General features: G+C 40.7%; 1 protein-coding gene across 1 annotated transcript in view; it reads right to left on the bottom strand.

Moving 5' to 3' along the window:
- Positions 1-22,908, bottom strand: part of LOC116311871 — a 43,961-nt gene that overhangs the window by 11,162 nt on the left and 9,891 nt on the right. Inside the window, exons 5-11 of the mRNA XM_031729086.2 lie at positions 21,810-21,944; positions 19,801-19,889; positions 9,430-9,579; positions 8,020-8,351; positions 4,498-7,941; positions 2,494-3,045; positions 951-1,039 (exon numbers count right to left, since the gene is read on the bottom strand). Of these exons, the coding sequence (XP_031584946.2) occupies positions 951-1,039; positions 2,494-3,045; positions 4,498-7,941; positions 8,020-8,351; positions 9,430-9,579; positions 19,801-19,889; positions 21,810-21,944 (4,791 nt within the window). The remainder of the gene's footprint in view (positions 1-950; positions 1,040-2,493; positions 3,046-4,497; positions 7,942-8,019; positions 8,352-9,429; positions 9,580-19,800; positions 19,890-21,809; positions 21,945-22,908) is intronic.

The raw sequence follows: 22,908 nt of genomic DNA, 5'->3' as shown, positions 1-22,908 counted from the left end.
GTGAAAACTAATATTTGTGTCATTCTTAAAAATTTTGGCCACGACTGTACACACACAGTACCTTATCTTTTAGAACCATAGGGGGGTTTTACAATGGGAGGTGCTTGTGTGTACTGTAACTGTTTTCAATAAAAGGCAGCAAGGAAGGCTGTTTATTTGATGCTGGCTAGGAGACAGGTGAGGAGCGTTCAGCTCCAAGAGCCTGGTTCCGACCAGTCTCCCTTGCTAGCAAGTAAAAACCGGTTGAAGCTGTTCGCCTTGTTTCCTTCGTTAATGGGAATACGTTTCTAAACCAGTGGGGCCTGTGGAAGCACAGACTCAACAAATGCTTTGGTTGTAAGTGATTGCGTGGGACGTAGTTAATTGCCTTTTCTGAGTCAACAAAACACATAGATTGAGGAGGAACAATGCAGTGCTCATTGTGGGTGCAGAACTCGCTCTTAAATGCCTCGAGGATATTTGAGTGTGTGTGAAGCATTTTTCCCAAGCAGTCTGAGGTTTGACTAACCAACACACTCTCCTCTCTAGTACCACGTCATTTAACAGATTATATGTGATTCACCTTGCTGGTACAGAATAGCTATTTAAGCCTGACAAACTTTGTTATTTAAAGAAATGCAGACAGATTATGTACCTTTGTGACAGGGCTGCTAGTAACAAAGTAATGAAGACATCATTTAAAATGAATGATTCAGTCAGTGTTAAGTGTTAACAAACAAACAGTTCCTGTGAAAATGATGAGGTACAATGAGGGGACTGAAATTGAGTGAAAGAGTCGACAGAAAATGTCCACAGAAACACTTCAGAAAGTTTTTCTGAAGTTTTCAGAACTACTCTCCGTCTCCTCAGAAGTAAAATATAAAGAAATGAGGGGTGGCTCAAGAATTGTTCACAGTTCAATAAAATTTATAGAAAATACCACAAACAATGCAAACGTTGTGTTTAATTACCTTCTTTGTTTTCCATGTCATCTGTAGCGTCTTCATTGGATGCCATCTTCATCATCATCCCAGCTGCACCAACTTCCTGTTGGGAGTGTCTGCTCAGAGGCTCAGAAATACAATAATGAGCCACAACATAAATGATCATTGCTATAACCACTGCCACCAGAGGCACAACTACACATAGTATTGGGCCAAACAAGCCAAATACAATCATTTATATAGTGAAAAGCACTAACTGTTCCCATGACACTGAATCCGAGCGAGTGTAAAACGTGTTCATTTGATTCGAGACATGAAAGAATTTAGAAGTGACAAAGCAGACGGAGAGAAACGCACTCACTGCTTCATTCCCAGGCTGCACGTGTGGGCTGAAGAAACAATGCTGAGCAGTGTTGCTAGCTCCCCCCCTCCCTAAACTAAAGCCCCTCTAACAGACCTGATTAGAATAAGGCCTCTAACAATAGAGAGAAGCAACATAGAGAGAGCACTTACATATGATTATATGCACAGACGTGCAAAAGGTTTTCTTTTTCCCTTTTAAAAAATCTCCATCTTTTGGGCTTCTACCTTTCCCTCATCCTGTCTTCTGTGAACATGAGCGACTGAACCACTCTCCCCACTATCAAGTCACATGACCACTTGATTATGGAAAGGCCTATTGTGCGTGTATGGAAACTCACGGGCACACAAACCGAATGAAAGACAGGGGAGAGCTGTGTATCCCAAAGAGGCTGCGGGTTATCAGAATTACAAAGTGGAGCAAAACACAAACCATTATGAAAAATTGACCTACAATAACCACACACATACTCAAATGAACAAGATGCATGCACAGCCACATGTGATACACATGCATACAAACTAGAGACTGATTACAGAACTTTTGTTTTTTAAAAACACCACATAAAAACCCCTTACAGGCATATTTAACTACATATTCACTACTATATGTAAATAAAGGACTATATGTTGCTAACTGCACATTAGAAATGGCCCCATTTCTGCTTATATAATCTTTTTCTTAAAAATGTATAAAACCTAAAATATGGTGCAGTCACTCATTATATTGGAACTATTATGCTTTTCTTCCTATGGATAATACTGCAATGTCCCTGATCCTTGTAATGCCTTATACACTGCAGTGGAGTCAGATTTGGGTTCTAAGTAGTGAACAAAATTTGAGACCACTGGGCCATTTTCATTTTCCAGTTCTTATGGTTTTTAGTGCAAAAACACATTTAGCCTAAATAGTGAATAAAGAGAATGATGAGAAGAATATGAGCCTTGCTGCTTTGACCACTAAAAAAAGAAAAGAACTACAAGCTTGATCTATGCTGCCGCCTTGTGGTTCAAAACAACATTGCATGTGCTTTTTTTCCAGTCTATTTAAAAAGACCAGTGATAGAAAATCTTTACTAAGCAAGGGGTAGACATAAGAAGGGCCTGACTCTTAGCTAATGAAAGTAGTACAGCTTAAATTCCAGAAAAGAGTAAGAACTGAGGTTTTACACAGTGAATAACCTGCTGTGCTGACTGAATGAAAGCTCACCTTGACAGGGGAAAATGAACATATCCCTCCAGCACATACCGTGCGTGATCCTCTGTCTCAGTGTGGACATCTGATTGATAGAAAGCCTTCCCTTCAGACTGATAATGAGCATGGTCTGACTGAGACTCATACTGACCCTGGCTGTTAGCTGGATACTGAGAGTATTGGAAGTCAGAAGTGCACAAAGAGGTGGAGGCAACTATATACTGACTTTCAGCTGTGTCCTGACACCTGAAGTGTGTGTCACCCAAGCGGTTTGGAGATTTATCTCCAGCTTCAAAATAGTTATCAGTCTGCTCGTATCTGTATTTTGTAGCCGTGGCATCAGTTGTAAACTCGGCATAGACGTCAGTGGCATCCTGCTGTCGGCTGGATTTGCTCTCTACAAAGGCTGGATAGGTGCACTGGTTTTCAGTTCTTTGGTCGATGTGATGATAGTTATAGCCATACTGGGTTTGACCCTGAGTTGTGTTCTGTTGTCCGGACCACTGGTATGCGGCATTTTCTTGAGCAGGGTGGGATGACAGTTCTGGTGCTACGTCTTGGTGTCTTCTTTTAAAGGAAAAGGGGATCATTGCAGAGAGAGGGGAAAAATATTCAGAATTAATACACATGGAGTCACAGGTATACTTTTTTATCTGTACAATGTTTTTAATCTATCCATTCATAAACCAAACACTTAAAAAGTACAGTGATAATATATCATTAGGAAAATTTGGGGCCTTGAAGGCTACAGTACTGTTTTTTTTTTTGTTTGTTTGTTCTTCTCTAAACGTACAAAGACACAAATGCATGCTCATGGGTACATGGGTGACAGGATTTAAATTTCAGCCATTTTTTTTACCAATCAACAGGTGGCGGTAATGCGCCAAAAAACACAAATATGTCTCTGGAAAAGCAAGGAAGCAAAGATGACTATAAAAACTATAAAATAAGCAGAGAAAAATGCAGTTGTTTTTTTTTTTGAAGATGTATATTTGCATACAGTCATTAGGGCTTAAGGACATTTACATTGTGTTTTGTGAAACTAAATTTAACCCAACAGGACTATTTCACCAATGTTTAAAATCAGCAATAAAGAGAATGAAATAAAATGTCTTCAACATTGAAGGCCAAAGATACAATTTTTCTCTGAAATACTGAACAGGCTCCACTTCATAGACAGTATATTCTATTGATTTATTTACTAAAGAACTATTGAAGCTAAAGGTACCAGTGCATGAACGAACACGCACACACACACACACACACGCACGCACGCACGCACGCACACACACACACACACACACACACGCACGCACGCACGCACACACACACACACACACACACAAGCACAATGCCAACACCTTGCAAGAGAGCTAAGGGAGCTGTTTCCATTAGCTGTGGTGGGTCTGCAGCTGTAATGAGGCAGGTAATGCATATCTAATGAGGCATAAACAGATTTATAAACACACTCAAAAACACACAGAGCTGCAGATCAAACCAGGCTGCTAAACACATGAGATATGCTTCCATTCACACGCAAGGTTTGCTTCTTTCTCACCCACACTCACATATTATATACAAACATAGTCCCTTCAGGCTCTTATCCTCTGTCAGTCACCCATCCATCCATCCATCCATCCATCCATCCATCTTGGTCACCAGACTCTGGTGCTTAGGTGTTCCTTCTGGCTCATGAGTTCAGTTATGATAATAATCCTCAAACAGACTTCGTTGAGAAAACTTTTGAAACTAAAAGAATTAAGGGAAAGTCAGAGGAAGGAGGGCTGCCTGTGTATGTCTGTGTGTGTAGTTGCATGTGTGTGAATGAGAGAGACAGGTCCGTGTTTGCAGGCATTTTCATTCATTTGCCGTTAGCAGCCTGAGAATAAAAAAGTCTATCAAGTAAAGAAGACAGAGTGCTGCAGAATTACTTCTATATCTTCTCTACTCAGCACAAATGAAGTCACCTCTAATTCCACAGTATTTGGAAAGTATATGCATTTGGTTTGTGTTTCTTACCTTAAATCAGGTAAATAATTATCTTGTGAAGCTCCAGTGTCTCCAGGCTGTTGTTCAATAGACCATTTATCCCAATCTTCAGTCCTTATAGGTCGTCCATCACAGTAATCCACTCTGTTCAGTGGAAACCCATCTCTCTTTTGCTCATGTGTTTGTAATCCTGCTTGCTGAAATGAAGACCCTCCAATCAGGTCATCACTAAAGCTCAGCAGGTCTGAAGATGCAAACTCTTGTCTTTCTTCCCTCTCTCTTTGCACTTCTGAAGTCCATTTTGGAAGGACAGCGTTCTCTAGTGTGTCAGTTTCCTCATCCTGTTCCTCATCGTCATTTTCCTCTTCCATTAAATCTCCAGAAAATGGTAATCCGAGTCTTTTGTCAATGGAAATACTCGTTTCATTTACTGGGGTGCTTATCAGAGAGCTGGCATGAGAGGCCGAACTGTTGGTAAGCACAGGGGATTGTGGCTCCGACGTGGTTTGGGATGTGTCCTCTCTCCTTAACTGAGCCCCCCAGACTTGGAAGTCACCCAAGGAAGCAGGACATGGAGAAGGAGCCGGTGGCGTCTCTCCGCCTTCGTCTGAATCTTCCATCGAGATCTGTGAGTGGACATAAACCTCCTCTCTGGTTTTCAAGAAGTGATCTGATGGATATCTTAATGATGGAGACACACTGCGGGGCACAATGCTTGACTCACTGTCATAATTTCCTTCTGACTGACTGGAGCTTGGTCTTGAATCAGACTGATGAAAAGCTTCGGAGTCATTTTTCGATTGGCTGGGACTGATAATTTCTGGAACCACCTGAGAGTCAGTGGCACTATCACGAGTTGCTTCGTAATGAGTTGATCTGACAGGTTGATTTTGGTCTGTATTGGGAGCACTGTCGGTTCCTCTGACTTGGTGTAGCTTACTTGGCGGTGTGTCTTTGTCATATTTTGGTTTTGCAGCTTGAGCCTGACGTTGCAGTACCGAGGCAGCATAGGACAGCATGCTAAATGTCTCCAGGGACTTCTTTGTTCCCTTTGATTGCCTTTCACTCTGTTTAGTTCTGTCATGCCACTCTTTTGTAGCTTCTTTTACTGTGCCAGATACGATGATGTATTCCATTTCTAGGCCAAGTTCATCTGGACTATCTGTGCGACCACTGTCTGGGTTTTCCAGTAGGTCCTTCTCGCCACCAGGACTGACGCTCAGAGATACAGTTTCTGTTGTTTTTCCATCTACATGTCTACTGATCTCATCTGTAGCTCCCACCTGCTCACCTTCACTGGTCGTCACATAGGCTGGGAATGTTTGTTCAGCCTGGATTTGTGGTTCAGCAGCTTCCTCTGGACACTGTGAAATTTGCCGAGTGCCGGTGGAGCAGTTGACCAGAAGAAATGGGGAATGATCTCTGGGTTGCTCTATCCACTCAATCTCCTCTGATCCTTCTCTGCTTCGGCCACCCATCTCACTGGCTGCCTCAAACAGAAACACTTGGTCGTCTGGCTGTTCTTTATTTGTGATATCTACTCTCTGATCTGTCAGAATGGGTTTGCTCACAGCTATAAAAGGGCTAGACTGCTCCTCAAGCTGTATCATGTCTGCTACAGGGCAGCCAGAGGTGTCAGGGGAGGATGCCAGGCTCCACGTACCTGCTCCTACATTGTCATATTCAGAGGTAGAGGTCACCATGCCACAGATGGGTAACTGCCACACGTCAGTGCCCTCATAGGTGGATGTGTCATCGTCATCTTCTGCAGAGTTCTTGCGACTCTGAGCACCTTGTACATCGATGCCTTCTGTTTCTTCACTCTGCATTGTTCCCTCTGCAGCCTCGATGATTATTTTCACAACTTCAGAAGTCTGCTTAAATGCTTCACACGTATCATTTTTCTCTTCTAAATTGGCTTCTTCTTCTTCCTTTTTGTTGGCATGTGTCCCGACAGTGTCACTGGGATCCACTGAATCCATGTGACTAAGGTCCTTTCCATTTTCAGGTGCTTCTGGAGTCGTCAATGCGGAAGAGCTATCTTCCTGTATGGTGGTGTTCCACATCTCCATTCCACCATCTGAGTATCCTAGTGGACTTTCTACAGATGTTCCACCCTCGATATTGGTGTTCAATCCACAGAAAGAACCAGAGTTTTGAGATAAGTTCTCAGGGGTTGTGAGAGGTGATAAACTGTCATCCCGGATTGTCATATTCCACATATCCAGTGATTCGGGGTAAGACGTGGTGGTCCCGCTATCAGATTTAAGAAATCCCTTCTGTGCAGAGTACGTCCAGAAGTCTAAAAGCTCCATCTGTTGCTCTCTTTTTTTTCCGTGGACCCCTTCGTCCTCTTCTTTAGACGTGTCTGGTGTTAAAGTGTTCAGGATTGTTTTCTTTGTGGCCAAAGCTGCTCTTTCTTGTGCTCCAATAATAGCAGGTTTGCCTTTTCCAGTTAAGTCTTCCTCTGGTGGTGTCAGCTGGAGATCAACCAAAGTAATGGGTTTCCACTCACCCTTAAGTGCAGAATCGGGGTTCCAGTTTTCATAGGATTCAGTCTGCTCTGTGATCAAACTAAGCTGAGGTTCAAGACTTTTCCCTTTGTGGTGAGAATTCTCTGACTTTAAGATCTCTTGTCTGCTTTCCTTTTCTGTCATGTTACCGACTAAGTCTTTGCCTCCAACTTCTTCTAAAATATTAGGTGGGCTCTCAGAATCTTTGGGTCTATTCCACATATTATTATCACTTGAGGACAATGCTCCTTGTGTGTCAAAGCCCAGTTCATCCCAGGTCTCCGACAAAGAAGATGACACACTGTCTTTATGCTGTAGGCAATTGATCCTTTCAACAACATCTTCTGGAAAGAACCTGACGCCACAACTGCTGGGTGGGCGGCTACCAACCAGGCTATTGACCGGGGTTGGAGGGACCACGGTGTCAATCATCTCATTCCCATGGCTTGAACCACGGCGATCAATTGAACAATTTCCACTTTCAAGACCTCCCACTGAGTTGGGAGCAGAGAAATCAAGAAAGCTTAGCTCGTCAAGCTCTGACAGACTAGAGCTCCCTGCTCTTCTTTCATCTTCATCTCCTCTTTCTCCAGAATTTGCCACTTCTCCTCCTGCTGGCATAGACTGGTCACTGCTATGCAGCGGGTCAAAATGAAACAGGTCAAAGTTATCACTCCTTTGTCTGCTCGAGCGGTGTTTCCTTCTCTCTGGTGGGACAGGAGGGGAAAGAGATAACAACCCCAAAGGAGAGGGGTTTCTCAGAAAGAGTCCTCCTGGCCCTGCTGCTGGACCACCACCAGCTATCACCTCACCCACTGGACTGTCATCACTAAGGAAAACCGAACTCTCTTTGGAGGAGCGGCTGCTACGAATGGTGGTCATTCCACTGTCAGGGCTCACTAGCTCCCCACCGACATTGACACCTGCACCTCCTGCGTCCTCTTCACCATCTCCCATTACCCTGTTTGCAGGAGATAAAACAAAAGTATGAGTGAACATAAATTTTTGTCTAAAAACTGTAGACATTCAGACATTCTACCTTGCTATTGCCACTGTGTCGCCATTGCCTCCTTCTGCTCTCTCTATGTCTGAACCATCCATGTCATTGATACCAGACGATCCCTGGGAGAACTCCACACTGCCTGCTACTCCCTCTGTGGAAGAGGTCCTACTGCTGGGGTGGCAGGCTAAAACAGAACTACGCCGGTCGACAAAGTCCTTAAGGATGCCCTGGATCTCCTCCGCGAGCAGTGGTGGAGTACCAGAGGATGCAGAGGTGTTCAGTGGAATATGATAAACCTGAAGACTCTCCAGAGCCTCCAGTTCACCAGAAAGAGACCAGCTGGAGGATTCTTCAAGCTCGGAGCAGATCTGCAATGAGAAGCTTGTTTAAATGTACGACCTAATCCTTATTTTATTTAGTTCATCTTTTTGAATGGTTTGATTACTAGAGTGAGGACATATCTTACATATCTGTCTAGTTTCTAGAACAAGCAGTTTGACTACTATACTTTTCACCCAAAAAATCTGTCTGAAGCTGGATACATAATTAAGACTTGTAATAAAGGTGTCACAGCCTATGAAGTATAAAAACCCCACTTTTTTTCTTTTCTTACCAACAAAACTGAGTTGCTGTACTATGAAGGAGTATTAGGGCCACATTAAGAAAAAAAGCATTATTAAGCATTTTGAGAATAAAGTAGAAATTTTGAGATTAAAGTCAAATTGTGGAGATTACAGTTGTATCAAGACAAACTGCCAAACAAACAAAATTCCTTGTATAGATGAATCCATTAAACAAAGGGTTCAGCTGTCTCGTCATGTCTTGGGTGTAACCATTGAAATCCTTGCATCTGTCATTGTCAGCCATTTCATTTTGTACAAGTCTGGCCAACTCTTCCAAGTTTGCGTGTCTGGTCCTTCTGACCAGATGCCGCTTTCAGCGTCCTTATACTTACCCACACTGTGGTTATGTGCTAAAAGAGAAATCATTTCCTTACAACTAAAGCCGAGTCATTAAATCTTCTACACAAGGCATTTTGTAGAGGGTATAGGAGCCGTGGCAGTTTGCCTTGAAACAACTGTAATCTCCACATTTTGACTTTAGCTTAGTTCAATGTATATGACATAAAACATATCCTAGCGTAATAAGAAAAGTAAAAACAAAAAGGGGATTTTTGGACCAGCAAAATTAAAAGGATGAGATGCCAGGTGATGATACACTAATGCTGCGGCACACATTTTAGTTAATAAAAAAACTTGTTTCTGGTCTCCTTGATAAGGTATTTCTTTTGACACATTATCTTCAGAGTCAGGGATTTTTAAAAAAAAGAAATTAATATTTATTCAATTTACCAAAGACATCAATACAGAGCTGTGAGTATTTAAGAAGCACTTTATGTTTCATTCCTGACATATGATTGGTTGTTGCTTCTGATGAATATTTTACCTGTTTCAGGATATCTGTGTTGTTTGAGTAGACAGCCACCTGCTGGCGGGGATGGTGAACTGAATCACTGATGGATAAGAGAACCACAATACCATCGAACCTATGGTGGTGACTGAACGATTTAAGCACATCCAGATAATCATGCCACTCCTGAAAGTGACAAAAAAGGACAAACATTAAATTTTATTATTGTGTAAAATAAAAAGTGTCTTCAAATTAATGATGAACCTTTTCTATTTTTGTATAGAGCCACATAGGAAACTTTGTAAGACTCTGCCTTTTATTGCACATATGATTTAATTTAATTTAGTAAAACTTGAGTGGTTTCAGAAAAAAAAAAGCGCTTTATCTGTAGCAATGAGAGACGAAGCTGTCAAAGCACACAGAGGGGTAGAAAGACACTTTGTGATTTATTGTTTGGAAATTAACTGTTTGCTCTTAAAACAGCCACCATGCACAGATTATGGTAATTCAGTGACACACACAGTGATTGATGGATGGAAAGTTGCATTAATTAATTGTTTTGTTTGTCAAGGGAACTTGTTTTTTTCTTTCTCTCTGGAATGATTAACAACAATGTTATGGGAACCGTAATTTGCTACGCAGGGTTACACATAAAGTGTGCAAAGTGATACTTTTGAAAACATATTTGCTTGATTAATCTAGATTTGCTGTACAACTGTTTGTTTTGTAAAGTTCTCAAAATTGTTGCCGTGCTTATTTAAGTAGAACTTTTTAAACAAAAGAGATATTTAGAGTAAAACTAATAAAGGAAGTTTGACTTTCGTGTGTGTGTCTGGTGCAGACATGAAAACGCATTTCTTCTCGTGTTGCCAGAACGTGTCGGTCCAATGACGTTTCAGCATATGCATTTCATTGCTGTGCAGTCGGCGTGTGTGTGTGTGGTCCGTCTCACTGCTTAAGCCTGTGCACGCGAGTGTGTGTGTGTGTATTTGTATCGGACCACTGAAAGTGATTGATGAGCGCTTCTGGCGCTGTATCTGCCCAGGCTGTGTCAATATTAACCTGTGAGGATGAGGGGGCCACAATACTCCTCCCACTGTTCCTCCCTCCATCCCTCCATCCTTCTCTCGCTCCACAATATGGCTGCTGTCAGACTCGGGCTCATCAATCCTCACACACACACACAACTGTCACTTCACTGACACTGCCATTTCTCAACACTGATATCCTGATGAGTGCAATGAAGCCTCCCAAGATTCGTTAAAACACACATATTCACTCACATGAGTACAAACACACAAGCAAACGCGCACGTGGCATGAACGCATGCAGCCGCACACGAGTTCACCTGCGCTCGTGTGCTGTGATGCGAGTTTAGGAGCCGACATGAACTGGTGTACGCACATGTGAGATCTAGGAGAGCAATAAAGGCTTCATCATTTATGGTACAATATACACAGAAATGATCAGATGATGCTAGTGAAGCTAAGAGCCAACTGTGTGCATATGCACTCAAAACTACACACACACACACACACACACACACACACATGGAAATATAGTCAGAAAACGAGCAGAGTGCAAATCTCTGTGATAACACGCAGGGCGACAGTCTGTCTGCCATTTGGCTCTTAACTGAGTAAATTACTACTCATATTGCCTGCCCCTCCTCTTTCTCCCTCTGCCACCTCCAGATACACAGATTGCCTTTTCTTATAAATTATCAACATGTTAGATATAAAAACCACTTGCTAACTATCTCCATGAACCTTAGGATATGGACACAGAAACCTGTATTTCATTTGTTGCACTTACTGGTAGCCGACTTACCTCGACAAACCTAGTTACTTTAAATCCTTCACTTGACTTGCTCTTTAATTTGACTTTTTAGTAACGTGTTTACCAAAAGCTGAAAGTCCTTGCTCTTGTACAGATAGTTTAAATTCGCTGTCCTTGGTGTCACTTGGCATCAGTGAGAAAACTTGCTTTACATTCTGAAATGGGAGGTGATCTGAAAATGATGAGCTTGGAAAGTCAGACCAGGCACTGAGATATTTAACTGATATTTACGGCCAGTGTTGTGGCTTTTTACTACATGCTTCACTGCAGTTCATTGGGTCATTTTGTATGCTCCTTATTCTTAAGTTCCAGCATTAGACGATTGAACTAAGTGGCACTAAAAGCTCAATGGACTACAACTTAAGAAAATATAAAGCGAAGGCAAACTAAGAAAACTCCAAGCAAAACTCCAATTCTGCAAAAGGAGAAAATACAAAGAAATACCATAAAGGTGCAGGAAGCACAGACTATTAGGAGGCACAATAAAGTGATGAAGATGGACTAATTGTTGCCAAAGTGCAAAATGAGTTTAAGTGGGTTGAATGCTGTTATTCTCCTTCATTCATTATTATTTCATTTAGGCTTCTGTGCTGTTAACTCTGAAGCTTTTCGCAGTGGAGTTTTCTGTATTTGCAGCATGATGCTTTTTTGTGTTTTCCCTAAATGCTGATTATATTCTGTAATGCCGGCAGATCTTTTTGATTATGATTTGTCTATTTGCCGGCATCGCATCGAGCTCTTAAGAGCGCAGAAGAAAGAAAGAAGGCAAACAACACTTACACCGACAATTGAAGGAAAAATTATGTTTGCGATTGTGTGGTGTCAGCGTAAGCTGTTTGAGCTCCTTTTTTGGTTTAGACCAGCTGTAACATCAAAACTTTGACGATTACTTGTCGTTCCCACAGTTGACCTGCAACCATTACTATGAATAGCCAAAATAGGGTTGAACCCACGGTTGACACAACATTTTTGAGTACAATTTCTATGCTTTTTAAAAAAAATAAAAATACTTTTTCAATAAACTCAAATGTGTTTTTCTCTCCTTCACCTGTCCTCTTACTTTTTTTGCATCTTAACTCTTTACATCTTCTTCTCAAACTGTTTATAGACATCTGTTTCTCAGACTAGGCCTTTATCCACACACTCTTCTCTCACACATACACATACACACACACGCTCTCTCTCTCATTGGCTGTCTTTGCTCCACAGGTAGCAAGTCTTTAGCGGCTGCTTGCAGTTCTCCCAACCTGCCGTCATTATGCACAATAGCCTTAGGTACAAAACTCAGGCCTCATAACTCACGCCCCGCGTGCGTAAATTCCCGTGCAAACACAGTCAAAGCAAAAACACATTTCCTGCTGTCGCCAACATCTCCGGCAAAGAATTAATCAAGCGTTCATCCATTTAGGCTCTTTGCATACCCTTTCCGTCAGAACACAGAATGCTAAGAGAGTTGCGAGTTCTTCTCAGGCGATCGTTTCGCCACCCTGATGAATCCATCAAGCGAGGTTTGATTTATACATCTGTCTGTGATCACAGCGGTACAGCTACAGTAAATGGGGTGGCAAGGAGCGAGCTGACACCTCCCTGCTCAAACACACACATGCAAATGCACGCACACATGTGCAGTATATACCACTTGCCACACACACACGCATTGCTGAACTCACACACGTACACACACACACACGCATGTACTCGCATACTAACAGCCATTCACTCTTATTCACACTCCTGCTCACACATGCGTACACAAGAGTATTACTGCTTATGAAGTTTTTGGAAAGACAGAGGGGAAAGGGGAGGGTGGTATGAAAGTTTGCAGAGGAAGAAACCCAAATGTCTTTCAGTCTATCTCATATGGGCCTTCTCCGCATGCTTCATTCACTCAGCTCTAAGTGCGGGGATTTGGGGGCCAAGATGCGAGCACTGAGTCTATAAATGTTTTGTTTTGTTTATTTGTTTGCCCTCAAAGCCTAAGGAAGCCACAGGGGGAGAATGAAAATGGGGAAGAGAAAGATTCAGAAGATTCTTCTTCAGTAGAGATGAGGAAGAAACATCAGCGTAAGATGCTGAAGATGGAGCGGAGACTCTATTGTGCAGCATCAAAATGGTTTCAATAAATGCCATATTTTTGTACATGACACAAACAGTATAATGTGCACTGTAGCCAAACAAATTTACATCAAAATATGTATCTTGGAATCTTGTTGATGTGTTTATACCACCAGAGTATTATTACTATGTAAGAAGATGCAATCTAACACTTAAACTAGTTAGGAAAAAAAACAAAAAAACCATCAAGAAATCCCAGGATACTGTAAATAGAATACAATCTTTATGCATTCCTTCTTAATATAGGGATGTTTCACATGGCTACAGCACTATGTGCTTTATGAATCTGCTCACCCAGAAAATCACTACAGTGCAAGAAAGAAAGACACAGAATCCCAGAGAGTAATAGAAAAATAGAGGGGGTGGAGGGGCGGAGCACCCTGGCTTCCTGGTCTTCAATCTTAGTCCCTGGGAGGCCCACCCTGCACCTGCTGTCTCCTAGTGCGTCTCATCAGAAAGGCATTTACTGAGTGCCGTGGCTGCGGGCCCCTTCATTAGCGAGCATAATTATTTGTGCAAGTGGCGTAGGGCAAAACTGGCCCTGCATAAACAAACAGAAGGGCCGGAGGACTGTGAACAAACAACACATTAGAGACAATCAACGTTGCCAAAATGAAACCTAAAGCGCAGCTCAGATGGAGATGGACACGTACGCAAACACAATCAGATAGAACAAAACAAACAAATCTACCTCAACAACACAAAACATCGCATAAATGAAAACAGGAAAAGTAAACAACATCCAAAATAATGCTAACTCATCGGCACTACTGTGTCAGCTTCTGCGGATGTGAGGCGCTGAGCTGACATCTCGCTATGTTTTTGTTGTTCATGCATTTTTAATTGCAAGTATCTGACAAATAATAATAATAATAATAACAACAATAATATGGCTTTCTGTGTTAATACTAGAGACAAATTCAAATATCTTATTCATATGCTGCACTAATAAGCAGATATCTGTGTAAGTGTGAAGCATCCAACGGGCCTATGGATGTTAGTGGTGTTTTCTGATGAGTCATCATGACACCCTTTCTTCCAAATATGGTCACACCCAAGATGTAGTCAGCTACAATACTTAAAAATCGAGGCTTCAAAACAAGAGTTAAAAAATAGTGGGTGATAGCCCGGTTGTTATGCCCATCTTTTATATACAGCCTTTTCAGGGCACACTGTGTTGACTGTGGAGCTGCTGTAATGAGAGGCCATGGTTCTGTTCTGATTAACCACGCATTGCCCACTTCAGGTAGAAGTGAGTTGCTGTCCCCAGTTAACTCTATAAGGTCTAACCACCTCTTCCCTAAACATAACAACAGCCTGATGGCCTAACCCTAACCAGAGATTTTATTAACCAGTCTAACATCTTTTACTAACCCCAACCACAGGAGATGCATCAAAACAATTTATTTTCACTTTATTTTCCCATCAAAACCAAAACAGTATATTCTGCAAAATACAGGGTTTGATGACTCGTACCTCAAACCTTGTTCATAAGTTAAGGTAACCTGGAATTAGTGAAACTCTTACCCATGGTTACAGATATACACTGTAAAGACTAACTTACTGAACCTTCTGCCACTGCAGCCTGGAAAAACGACAAAAAAAACCCAAATAGATAGAGATATAGACATCAACACAACAACAAACACACACACACGTGCAGTTGGAGTGGTCACACGCACACAGAGCATAAGATGAATGATTTTGTTTGCCGCACAGAGAAAACAAATACCATCAAAATAGTTATTGTATCTTGGTGTAACATTAAATTACTGAACTAACGTGCAAACTTTTCCTGATCCTCCGAGAAGCGGAAACAGCTTAAAAAAAAAAGAAAGAAAAAGAGAAAAAAAAGATGAGGAACTCTAAAACACATTGTAATTCTTAGATATCCATATTAACATATGAAAAAAAAAAAATCACATTATTCGCATATTCTCTGAGCGAGTGTACGTCTGTGTGTGGCTGTGGGCTCCTGTCCTTCCCACAGTTCATCAACTCCACAGCATGACAACTCTTCATCTGACCGAAGCTTCATCTGCCAGCGCTAATTTCTGAGCTGTGAAAAGCTCAAACACACACGTGCTGGCATGAATATGCGAATAATGTGGCTTTAGTGGGGGTTTTTTGTGTTCATCAATTTGAGGTCAATGTAAGTGTTACACAAAACTTTTCAAATGATCAAGGTGATGATGCACAACAGCGACGTGCCCTTGAGCAACGCCCTTGACCCCTATGGTGCTGCACTGCTGTGGTGCTTCTTCTACTAGTTGATACAATGCAGCTACCACAGAGCATGGAAGCTGTAATGGATGCGAACACAGCATCTCATAAGGAATCTGTACAGCAGGGGTTCTCAAAAATTTGGGGGCTATGGACCTCATACAGGGGAGAAGATTTTCCAAAGACTCCTTCGTAATCCTAACAACGATTTTGGTAGTCTGAGCTCAGAGTCACTTTATGTTGTGAACTGACTCAAATGTTAATGCTCATCAGCTAACTAGCTGTCTAATAAAGCAAGCTACTGAACAGCTGGAACATCTCGCTATGTTGTGAAAGAAGTGAGTGACAGAAGTGACTGATGTGGTGCATCTGGATCAGATCAGATTTTTTTTTAATAGGTCCTCAAACAACACCAGAGGGAGTAATGGACACAATATGCTCTTTTTATTAGGGTTAATGGTTCCTATTAAAAGTTAGTAAGGGTTTTGCTAAGACCTTTGCTACTGACTGTACACCCCACTCACAACTATTGTGTTATGTGGGATTTATTGGTGTTCAGTTGTGTAGGTCTTTGGCTGTATAGCAAGAGAGACTGTGGGAATTTAACTAATGTAGAGGCTCCATAGCATGTAGCCCTCTAAAAAGCCTACAGAGCATAACTTGACGGTGTTCATTTTGGAGCCAGATATTTGGTATTTGCTGATATACAAGTATCAGCAGAGTTTTATACGTGGTGCCCTTCCTGTTGCAACTGTATTAAATTGTCATATTAGAATAGTAGAAAACTCACAAATGACTACACACAACAAATGTTAGGTCTATTTATGTTTTGTGTGTCTAAAAAAAAAATATCGTCCCTTATATCAGACTTTCAAATCACTAAGTGTTGGCATTACTTTTAAAAATCCTGTATTGGTCAGACTCTAGTTTACAACGGAGGTAGAAAGCTGACTGACTGAAAAGTGGGCTTGAAAAGTAAAGCGAGTTCACAACGAGGAGGAAGAAGCACAAAAACATCATGTTGTAAAGAAAAAAAATAAACAAAACAATGGCAGTGGAAAGTTTTAGCTGTTTTCAGCACTTGATTCGCACTTCTGGTTGGTTGGCGATTTACTGCCAGAGATTTCTTCCTGTTAAAAGGGAGTTTTTCCTTCCCACTGTCACCAAAGCTCTTGCTCATAGGGGGTCATCTGATTCTTGGCGTTTTCTCGGTTTTCCCTGTATTATTGTTGGGTCGTTATCTTACAATATAAAGTGCCATGAGGCAACTGTTGCTGTGATATGGCACTATTTAAATATAAGTGAACTAAATTTAACTTTAGTATAATTTTTTTTTCCTATTGTGTCGTCCATGTTCTCCGCAGCACGGGCTGAGCTAGTTTAATTTTAATTTTTGTTTTGGTGCTGACCACTAGCGACAGTACACAGCTATAACAGAGGGGGTTTTCAAAGATTTACATTGCTCCTCCTGATTACCAGAGCAGCACCATGCTTGGTGCTTTATAGTACTCAAACGAGAACAACAACAAACACACCACAAAGAAACTTGCTGTCATACAGAAAACTAACTCTAATGTCAAAAATATTTAAATAAGGTCGCGCTGCGGCATTTAAATGTAAAGTTGCTTCTGTAAGGTGAAGCACTGAAAAATTCTGATAATTGTTGCTCTTGTGCAGGAGAAGCAGCAGTATTTTATTCTTCTGTAGCCAAACACAATAACAGTGTTTGAGAAACCGACAGAAATATTTGCCTTTGCAGTTTCAACTGTAGTGACTCTGAAGGGAGGAAGCTCATTTCGTTTGTACTTTTCTCTTCCTGTAATAGAGGAGCACCCAGACTGACTAATGTATGTTTGTACAGTATACAAAAATACATTAGTCAGTATATACAATGTGTCCGTATCGTTACACCACACACCACAAGCTTTTTCTTCTGCTAACTAGGCAATCACAGCCATCTTTTTTTTTAAAACAAAAATCTAACTCTGCCCTCTTTAACTATCCAACACGCACACACACACACACACACACACACACACACATACACAGAGAACACTTTGACAAACACATAGCACATAAACCATTAAAGACTAATTGAATCTAATTTATTTAGTTTTCTGGAAAGAATCATTTAAGGCAGAACTTCCCTAAGCCCCCTCAATAAATGACTCTCATACCGTTTTACTCTCTTTTCAAACACAATTAAAAAATAATATATAAATATATACACACTGCAAATGACATGCATATAAGGAGTTCATTTTGGAGCCCGATCTCAGGTCATTAGTAACCCACCATGACGCTGTGGAGTTGGGGTCCGCTGGCGACACACAGGCCCCTGGCCATTTATTCTATATTAAGTCTTTAATGGGCCCTCTCTCTCTTTCTCTCTCTCTCTTTCTCTCTCCCTCCTGACACACAGCATGCAGGCACAGCGCTGGTAAAATATGCACAGAAAGTCCGGTGCGCAAACACAGACAAAGCCATTCAAATGAATGGTTATTTATTCGCTAAACGAGGATCTGGGTGTTTAATGTTCCTTGGACGTTAGGTAGTTTTCTGGGGGAGGCAGAGCCATACCCCTACGGCTACAGACATCATTTATTTTACACATAGCCTAATACTGCACGCTAGGCAGCCGCTGAGAAAAATGGGCTTTGGAAGTGAGAAGGAGATATAAAAGAAATAATGAATTATTTTTTTTTGGGTGGTGGGGGGGTGCTTTTGTGTGGGGGGGTGAACACATTAGCAGGGAGAAAAGCAAGGGGTAAACTTAAAGGCTTAAAGCACCCTGTTTGTGTGTGTGTGTGTGTGTGTGTGTGTGTGTGTGTGTGTGTGTGTGTGTGTGTTGTTTGCAAATGTGAAGAGGAAGAAAAAGAGTGACAGAGATAGACAGAGAAGTCATCACCAGCATTACACAAATGTGTGTATGTTTCAGTGTGTGTGTGTGTGTGTGTGTGTGTGTGTGTGTGTGTGTGTGTGTGTGTGTGTGTGTCACATTTTTGGAATCAGTGGGGAGGAAGGTGATACATGATTGTGTGCGAGGCTCTCGAGCTTCCATCTACATCTCATCCAAATGCAGAACATCACAACAGCAGAGGGGCTCCTCTTCTACACTACAGCACCTCCCAAATTTGACACAGCGAAGGTGCGATGTATCCATCAAAAGTAACTTTTTAACAAATGAAATATTATCTCATTCTCTTTTGTCACTTAAAAGACGACAGAAGTTTTCATGAGCTTCTCTGAAAACATTACAACCCACGAAATACTAAAAAGAAGACTAATGGGGTTAGTGAGTAAAAAATAATAAGGATATTAATCCAATATTCCATTATCAGCACACTTTATGTATTACTGTGTACAATAAATAAAATACACATAACCATTGTCTTTGATTTTTGTTGTGTACAGTTCATAGGAGTATATCAGAACACTGTGCATAAGTCTTGAGCCACCACTCATTGCTTTATATTTTGATAGGAAAACAGGAAGTAGGCATGCATTCACGCGTTTCCATGCATGGAAATACAGCATATAGGGCAAAAAGAGAGTTTGTACAATTATGGCAAACTTGAAAATCAGTATTTGGCACAGCTACTTTTATTCTTCAACACAGCTTGAACTCTTTCAGGAGTAGTCCTGCAGGCTTCTGGACGTTACTTCCATCGTGTTTTACAAATGGCTGAAGAAACTCACTGTTTTACCTCTCACATGACCTCCTCTTGTACATATTTGAACCAAAAATGTCAAATTTGGATTCATCACTACGTAGACCCTGTTGGTACCGATTTTCAGTCCAGTTCTTGTGTAGGTTGGCATACCACAGTCTTTTTTTCCACATTTCCCTCCCTTAAGAATGACTTTTTGACAGCCATCCTTCCACTGAGACCATTTCTGATGAGGCTTCAGTGATCAGTAGATGGATCAGCTGCAGGGTCTGATCCAAAACTGCTATCAAAATTCATATGTCAGCATCAAAAAACCAAAAGATATTTCTCTTATGAGTGAAAAAGCAGTTAATGTGCAAAGAGAAACTTTAAAAGACCTTCAGAAAGCCTGGAGAGCTACTGCTAAAGACCACTACGAAGCTTTACAAGAAAGTCTGCCTACTTGGAAGCAAAATATAAAGAAATGAGTGGTGGCTCAAAATTTTTACAAAGTACTCTTCGTAGATCCTGTGATGTGATTTTTGGCATAAGACTGATACTTTATTTAATAAGAATTTACCTCCTTATCTGTAGTCATCGAAGTGAGTGCTACGGTCATCTCTCCATCCGAAAACTCCTTTACCTCCAGAGTCAGCTGCTGCATCAATTCTACATCCAGTCAGCACATATACAAACAGACTAACAGTTATATGAAAGACACACATATAAGGATCCAAAACGGTTTCACAACAAATAACAGAAAAAAAAATATAAAGCATGAATTCGCTCTCCAGATGTAAAAGGTAAGTAAAACGATGTTACGATGCTGCAACAAATGGGATTTTTGCATTCATGTAAACACGTAACAATGCTGTCATGAACAACACAGCCCTGTTATCTAATTAGACCTTATGTTAATACTGCAACGTGCACAGACTGTGCTCGACTGACAGCTCCCTCACTGTTCTGTTAGCTTTACTGCTCCTGCTTGGGAGAGATTATTTATACTGGTTTTACTGCTATTAGAGTTGATCCTGACACATGATTCCAACCTGACTACAGATTTATTTGACAGAGTGATCAGGGTAGCCCTTCATCAGTCCTCTAATACAAACTACACATGGACAGTATTTCTGCTATGCGATGGTAGGAGAAGCAGGGCTTGTTAATAACACACTTCATGGTTGTGAAGGGAGACTGATTCATCTTAAAATAAAAATCAGTAGCAAGAAAAAAAGCAGTGACACTAACCTACAAAGTAGGTAAGTTTAACAGTCTAATTGTTACAAACCTAAAGACTGAGTTTATTAACAAAACTAAGTTACCTTTTTGTAAAAAAAAAAACAAAAACACAAAATGCAGTGCTTAACAAAGTTATTGTAAGTTTGCTGGTGTAAGTTACCAGTATTTATAATTACCCAAGTCATTTTTTATGTTACAGTACGCATCACCAGTATGTGCAAAGTCTTTAACTGAAAGAGCTTTTAAATAAATAGTTTTAATGCTAAACTATAATTAATATTGTTGAACTTTCAAATCTGTTTTCCAAAAGAGCAGAAAAAAGGCAATGACAAAGAATATTATTCTTTTTTTGATTGAGAGGATTATATTTACTTCAAAAATTATATTTATTGCATTCCTGAATAGAAAAAAATGTTGTAATGGTTGAATGTAATGATTAATTGATTTTCTGGCTTCTCAGAGAAGTCATATATATATATATATATATATGTAGATATAGATATAGATATACACATGGTCTCATAAATTTGTAAGGCACTGTACATGACATTGAAAACTCTTATATGAATATATGGCCAAACAGCACTGACTGGGTAAACAGTGCAGCGGTGGGCAATTAATTTTCCCAAGGGGCCACGTGAGAAACTTGGACTGTTGTGGAGAGCTGCACCAATAAGCTTTTAAAGAGATAAAATAAATATTAAGCAGAACTGGGTTCGGCTTATTGCTGAACTGTTACTCCACAACGGTCTCGGTTTCTCATGTGGCCCCTTAGGAAAATTAATCACACACCCTTATGCTAATGGGTGCATTAAGCTGGACATGACACGGCACTGGCACTCAGCCTCATGACCAGTTTGTTCCCGTGGCCCCAAAAAAGCAACATTTTCCCACCACAAGGTCAGCTCTGACTCTTATACTTAAATTGATGTATTTTCAGATAATGAAGTCTCTCTGTCAGAGATTAAGAAAAACTTTTTTTCCATCAAGAAATGACATGCTATCTATGAATCTAGTATTTAAGTGGTACAGACACTGGTTTGCACATTTGACTGGATTGATCTTTGTACTGACGATCAATTTATACATCACTGATACACTTCCAAGATGAGATGCTGAATGCAACCCAATATGATAACCCACTGGTCTGAAACTAGCTCACAGTTAAACTCAAAGTAATGGAATCATTGTTTCTTGCATTGGTTATACTTCCTACCATAAAGTGCTATGAAATACGATGCACCTGCCGCTGTGATGCTTTGATGAGCATATAAGAACAAAGCTATATCAGACTCTCTCCTCCAGCCAGTCTCTCTGTTTAGATTCACTTTGTGATCAAACGCACACCTTGTAACTTCACTTCATCATCCTCACCAACAGCGACTTCCCCCCATTGCTCCAGGGATTTCACGAGCTCCTCCAGCTGTGCTGAATGACGGCCGTGTTTCATCCAAAAGGCTTCCGTCTGCAGTCGCAGGGCCTCTGCAGACACACAAAACAAGAGCAGAGTGCAATCATCATGCTAACTCTGGCTCTCTTTCACAAGTTCATGTAAACAGTTCAATGTTATGCACAATGTGATCATTTTGAATTTCTGCCTTAACTCTACAAGCCTGCCCTTCTCATTTAGGGCAAAACTACATCACAGTCTCAACTTAAAACAAAAAGATCCACTCGCACTGATTTGTTTTTTTAGCTATGAAAGGTTACTTTAAATACAATCCGCTTAATGGTAGGTTGCCCCACGGATTAAGAGTGAAAAAATAAATCGATAAAAGTAAATAATTACTGACAATTTACACTTCTGTTTTCCTACATTTCAGTATGATAGTTACAAGGTTGTGCACTTGCTTGGGCAGGTTTAGACTTTATACTGTTTGTAGATCACAAAGACAACAGCACACAGAGAATGATTAACTTCTAATGAAATGTGACAGTAAGAATAATATTTAGGACGTGATTTTGTTAGTGTATAAATAATATTAGGTGTTTGTGCTATAATTTTATCCTTTTCATCAAGTGGACACTTAAAGACATTTTGTAAGGGAAAAAAAATCAGTGCAAGCAATAATTTTCTTTTAAGCTTATGAAAAATGTAAGTCTGGCTTTTTGGAAGCCGCTTGCACCACTGTGTGATCTCTCTAAATCATATTGTAGGATATCAGTGAATGAGTATGATTTATCAGTCAACCAGTTATGTAAAACAGCCTTAAAGAGTGAACTGTCTGTTTGGGATGTATACCCAGGCCCTACCTCCATGATAACTGTCTTCTCAAAGACCTTATGTGATTTAGGGAAAGAGCTGAGTTACTGGAGGAATCAATGAACTTTAAAATTCGGAGTACAAAGAACTCTCCCAGAGAAATATGAGCAGTGGACTACTCACAGCACATGATTCTCCTGTTCTCTTCATCTTTCTTTCCTGTCTCTGCACTTCACTCCTCCC

Source organism: Oreochromis aureus, linkage group 12 (genome assembly GCF_013358895.1).
Source record: "Oreochromis aureus strain Israel breed Guangdong linkage group 12, ZZ_aureus, whole genome shotgun sequence".
NCBI classification, from domain to species: domain Eukaryota; kingdom Metazoa; phylum Chordata; class Actinopteri; order Cichliformes; family Cichlidae; genus Oreochromis; species Oreochromis aureus.
The sequence above is the reverse complement of the archived record's forward strand: the minus strand, read 5'-3'. Positions and strand labels throughout refer to the sequence as shown.